General features: G+C 52.5%; 1 protein-coding gene across 1 annotated transcript in view; it reads left to right on the top strand.

The window, feature by feature from the left end:
• The first annotated feature begins 2,665 nt into the window (after positions 1-2,665).
• Positions 2,666-6,000, top strand: part of LOC145339875 (E3 ubiquitin-protein ligase RNF212B-like) — a 49,282-nt gene continuing 45,947 nt past the window's right edge. Inside the window, exons 1-2 of the mRNA XM_080184410.1 lie at positions 2,666-2,734; positions 4,254-4,369. Of these exons, the coding sequence (XP_080040536.1) occupies positions 2,678-2,734; positions 4,254-4,369 (173 nt within the window). The 5' untranslated portion in view covers positions 2,666-2,677. The remainder of the gene's footprint in view (positions 2,735-4,253; positions 4,370-6,000) is intronic.

Genomic DNA, 6,000 nt, shown 5'->3' with positions numbered 1-6,000 from the left:
CACTGTGTCACCGTGCCCCCGGGAATCGAACCCGGGTCCCTGGCGCTGTGAGACAGCAGTGCTAACCCACTGTGTCACCGTGCCCCCAGGAATCGAACCCGGGTCCCTGGCTCTGTGAGACAGCAGTGCTAACCCACTGTGTCACCGTGCCCCCGGGAATCGAACCCGGGTCCCTGGCGCTGTGAGACAGCAGTGCTAACCCACTGTGTCACCGTGCCCCCGGGAATCGAACCCGGGTCCCTGGCGCTGTGAGACAGCAGTGCTAACCCACTGTGTCACCGTGCCCCCCCGGGAATCGAACCCGGGTCCCTGGCACTGTGAGACAGCAGCGCTAACCCACTGTGTCACCGTGCCCCTGGGAATCGAACCCGGGTCCCTGGCGGTGTGAGACAGCAGTGCTAACCCACTGTGCTGCCGTGTCAATGCATGGTGTTGGGCAATTTGCCCCTGCTTTAAAAAAAATCAAAAGGTCAATCATTGTTTTTGGGGTGAGCTGGGTTTTGGGAATTTATAGCTCTCTGCAATGCAGAGAATGACGGGTGACTCACTCACATTCACAACAGGCACAGTGGGTTCGCACTGCTGTCTCACAGCACCAGGGACCTGGGTTCGATTCCTGGGGGCACGGTGACACAGTGGGTTAGCACTGCTGTCTCACAGCGCCAGGGACCCGGGTTCGATTCCCGGGGGCACGGTGACACAGTGGGTTAGCGCTGCTGTCTCACAGCGCCAGGGACCTGGGTTCGATTCCCGGGGGCACGGTGACACAGTGGGTTAGCACTGCTGTCTCACAGCGCCAGGGACCCGGGTTCGATTCCCAGCTTGGGTCACGGTCTGTGCGGAGTCTGCACATTCTCCCCGTGTCTGCGTGGGTTTCCTCCGGGTGCTCCGGTTTCCTCCCACAGTCCGAAAGATGTGCTGGTTAGGGTGCATTGGGCTGTGCTAAATTCTCCCTCAGTGTAACCCGAACAGGCCCCGGAGTGTGGGCGACTAGGGGGATTTTCACCGTAACTTCATTGCAGCGTTAATGTAAGCTGACTTGTGACTAATAAATAAACTTTCATTTCAGTGATAGTAACACTTGCCGTCTTCTGTACAGTTGTGTCATCGAACCATGCGTGCTGTCAGTGAAATGTGTGTTATACTGGATTTGTTACATTGAGGCAATGTACATGTAACACTGTTATGGTGAGCCATGAAGGTGTATATCATAGAATCCCTACCCTCACCCGATGAAGGGGCAACACTCCAAAAGCTCGTGATACCAAGTAAACCTGTTGGATTTTAACTTGGTTTTCTTACTGTGCTTACCCCAGTCCAATGCTGGCATCTCCACATCGTACAATCCCTACAGTGCAGAAGGACACCACACAGCCCATCGAGTCTGCACCGACAAGAATCCCACCAGGCCCCTCTCCCTGTAACCCCACATATTTATCCCTCTAATCCACCTAACCTGCACATATTTGGACACTAAGGGACAATTTAGCACGGCCAATCCACCCTAACCTACACATCTTTGGACACTAAGGGACAATTTAGCACGGCCAATCCACCCTAACCTACACATCTTTGGACACTAAGGGACAATTTAGCACGGCCAATCCACCCTAACCTACACATATTTGGACTGTGGGAGGAAACTAGAGCACCCGGAGGAAACCCATGCAGATAAGAACATAAGAAATAGGAGCAGGAGTCGGCCATCTAGCCCTTCGAGCCTGCCCCGCCATTCAAAAAGATCATGGCTGATCTGAAGTGGATCAGTTCCACTTTCTCACTTTCTCCCCATAACCCTTAATTCCCCTGTCTATTAGAAACCTATCTACCTGTGTCTTAAATATATTTAGCAAGGTAGCCTCCACCACTTCAACGGGCAGAGAATTCCAGAGATTCACCACCCTTTGAGTGAAGAAGTTCCTCCTCAACTCTCATCTAAACTGCCCTCCCACTTGAGGCTGTGCCCTCTAGTCCTGCTATCCTTTCTAAGCAGGAAGAATCTCTCTATCTCTACCCTATCCATCCCCTTCATTATCTTATATCTCTCTATAAGATCCCCCCCTCATCCTTCTAAACTCCAACGAGTACAGACCCAGTCTATTTAGTCTCTCTTCACAGTCCAACCCCGTCATCTCCGGTATCAGCCTAGTAAACCTCCTCTGCACTCCCTCCAAGGCCAAAATATCCTTGCACAGGTGCGGCGACCAATACTGCACACAGTACTCCAGCTGCGGCCTCACCAGTGCCCTGTACAGTTGCAGCAAGACCTCCCTGCTTTTATATTCTATCCCCCTCGCTATAAAGACCAACATCCCATTCGCCTTCCTGATCACCTGCTGCACCTGCAGACTGGGTTTTTGCGACTCGTGCACAAGGACCCCCAGGTCAGTCTGCGCCATAGCACGATGCAGCTTCTCGCCCTTTAAATAATAATCTCTCCTACTGGGGAAATATGGTATACACAGACAGTGATCCGAGCTGGGAATCGAACCTGGGTCCCTGGTGCTGTGAGGTAGCAGTGCTAACCCACTCTGCTGCCGTGGGTGTGTGTAAAACACTGGGTAACCAACCATCATTAGGTGTAGTCGGCAAGAGTGCGGATGGGGTGAAGAGGTTAAAACCCACAGGCGCAGAGATTGAACTGTCCACTCCTCTTTAGATGACAGATTACGAGAAGATGTACTTCAGAAAGCCCTCGGAAATCTGCAGGAAGTACCTGGAGCACATTGCACAGGTCAGTGTCACTCACAAAGGGTTAATATCCTCAGTGTCCACCACACATTCTGGAAATGATGAGCAGGTCAGGGCAGTGTGTGCAGAGAGGGTCAGAGATTTATAGTAGTTTATGAGGAGAGACTGAGTAGACTGGGGCGATACTCACTGGAATGCAGAAGAATGAGGGGAGATCTTATAGAAACATGTAAGATGATGAAGGGAATCGATAAGATAGAAGCAGGGAAGTTGTTTCCACTGGCGGGTGAAACTAGAACGAGGGGGCATGGCCTCAAAATAAGGGGGAGCAGATTTAGGACTGAGTTGAGGAGGAACTTCTTCACACAAAGGGTTGGGAATCTGTGGAATTCCCTGCCCAGTTGAGGCTCCCTCAGTGAATGTTTTTAAGACAAGGATAGATAGATTTTTGAACAGTAAAGTAAAGCAACAGTGCCGGGCTCGCGGTGTCCGGGACGGTGTCCGGGCTCGCGGTGTCCGGGCTCGCGGTGTCCGGGACGGTGTCCGGGCTCGCGGTGTCCGGGACGGTGCCGGGCTGGCGGTGTCCGGGACGGTGCCGGGCTGGCGGTGTCCGGGACGGTGCCGGGCTCGCGGTGTCCGGGACGGTGCCGGGCTCGCGGTGTCCGGGACGGTGCCGGGCTGGCGGTGTCCGGGACGGCGCCGGGCTGGCGGTGTCCGGGACGGCGCCGGGCTCGCGGTGTCCGGGACGGCGCCGGGCTCGCGGTGTCCGGGACGGCGCCGGGCTCGCGGTGTCCGGGACGGCGCCGGGCTCGCGGTGTCCGGGACGGCGCCGGGCTCGCGGTGTCCGGGACGGTGCCGGGCTCGCGGTGTCCGGGACGGTGCCGGGCTCGCGGTGTCCGGGACGGTGCCGGGCTCGCGGTGTCCGGGACGGTGCCGGGCTCGCGGTGTCCACACCCCAGGACGGTGCAGGGTTGAGAACATAGGAACGAGGAGGAGGAGTGGGCCATTCAGCCCCTCGAGCCTGCTGCCCCATTCAATAAGATCATGGCTGATCTTTTCATGGACTCAGCCCCACTTACCCACCCGCTCACCATAACCCTTAATTCCTTTACTGTTCAAAAATCTATCTATCCTTGTCTTAAAAACATTCACTGAGGGAGCCTCAACTGGACAGGGAATTCCACAGATTCCCAACCCTTTGTGTGAAGAAGTTCCTCCTCAACTCAGTCCTAAATCTGCTCCCCCTTATTTTGAGGCCATGCCCCCTCGTTCTAGTTTCACCCGCCAGTGGAAATAACTTCCCTGCTTCTATCTTATCGATTCCCTTCATCATCTTACATGTTTCTATAAGATCTCCCCTCATTCTTCTGAATTCCAGTGAGTATCGCCCCAGTCTACTCAGTCTCTCCTCATAATCCAACCCTCTCAACTCCGGAATCACCCGAGTGAATCTCCTCTGCACCCCCTCCAGTGCCAGTCTATCCTTTCTCAAGTAAGGAGACCAAAACTGTCACTGGGTTCATGATGTCTACTCCCTAATGTGTCTCTCCGCTCCCTCACAGGTGACTAAATTTCAGAGGAAACAGACTGAGCTAGTCCTGTCCTTCTACAAGCACAAGATGTCCAAGATGGAGACTGCCCTACAAGAGGCCCAGTGCAAAATCATATCGCAGGAAAAGTAAGTCTATTCGATGCCATCAACCCAACCAAACACGCCTTCTCCCTGATTGCACACGCTCGTTCTTTAACAGACTGAGAACTGCCCTTCTGGCAGATGTTGCTGTAGCTACAATTAGACCAGAAGACATAGGAGTAGAATTAGGCTACTTGACCCATCGAATCTGTTCTGCCGTTCAGTCACAGCTGATAAGTTTCTCATCCCCATTCTCCTGCCTTTTCCTTTGAATTGTCCCTTATTGTCCAAAGATGTACAGGTTAGGGTGGATTGGCCGGGCTAAATTGTCCCTTAGTGTCCAAAGATGTGTAGGTTAGGGTGGATTGGCCGGGCTAAATTGTCCCTTAGTGTCCAAAGATGTGTAGGTTAGGGTGGATTGGCCGTGCTAAATTGTCCCTTAGTGTCCAAAGATGTGTAGGTTAGGGTAGATTGGCCGTGTTAAATAGTCTCTTTGTGTTCCGAGGTGTATAGTTATGGGGAATTAGCAGGATAAATGTGTGGGGTTATGGGGATAGGGCCTGGGTGGGATTGTGTTTGGTGCCTCCTTCAGCACTGTAGGGATTCTATGAAAGATCTGGACGGAGTGGACATGGGGAAGATATTTCCATGACTTGGAGAGACTCGGATCTGAGGGAACAGCCTCAAACTAAAGGGACGATCCTTTAAAACACAGATGAGGAGGAATTTTTTCAGCCGCAGGGTGGAGAATCTGTGGAACTCTTTGCCACAGAGGAGACTGGATAAGGACGAATCTCAGAATTCCTACAGTACAGAAGAAGGCTATTTGGCCCATCAAACCTGCTGGACCACAATCCTACACAGGTCCTAGCCCCATAACCCCATGTGTTTACCTTGCTAATCCCCCTGGCACTAAGGGACAATTTAGCACGGCCAATCCACCCTAACCTACACATCTTTGGACACTAAGGGACAATTTAGCATGGCCAATCCACCCTAACCTGTACATCTTTGGACACTAAGGGACAATTTAGCACGGCCAATCCACCCTAACCTACACATCTTTGGACACTAAGGGACAATTTAGCACGGCCAATCCACCCTAACCTGTACATCTTTGGATTATGGGAGGAAACCATAGCGCCCAGAAGAAACCCCCACAGACACGGGGAGAATACGGGCAGTATTCTGTAAATTTGAGTGAGGTTCTTCCACCCTCATCCTTCTAAACTCCAACGAGTACAGACCCAGAGTCCTCAACCCGTTCCTCACACCACAAGCTCTTCATTCCAGGGATAATTCTTGTGAACTTCCTCTAGACCCTTTCCAAGGCCGGCACATCCTGCCTTAGATACAGGGACCCAAAACTGCTCACAGTACTCCAAATGGCGCCTGACCACAGCCTTATCCAGCTTCAGAAGTCCATCCCTGCTCTTGTATTCTAGCCCTCTCGATATGAATGCTAACATTGCATTTGCCTTCCTAACTGAACCTGCAGGTTAACCTTAACAAAATCTCGAACAAGGATTCCCAAGTCCCTTTGTGTTTCTGATTTCTAAATTCTCTCCCCATTTAGAAAATAATCTACAGCTCCACAACCAAAGACCATAAACTGACTCTTTCCCACGTGACACAATGGGTTCGCACTGCTGCCTCACAGCTTCAGGGTCCCAGGT

This window comes from Carcharhinus amblyrhynchos, unplaced genomic scaffold (assembly GCF_965287045.1).
Source record: "Carcharhinus amblyrhynchos unplaced genomic scaffold, sCarAmb.v2.hapA scaffold_716, whole genome shotgun sequence".
Taxonomy (NCBI): Eukaryota; Metazoa; Chordata; class Chondrichthyes; order Carcharhiniformes; family Carcharhinidae; genus Carcharhinus; species Carcharhinus amblyrhynchos.
This window is presented reverse-complemented; position numbering and strand designations above follow the sequence as displayed.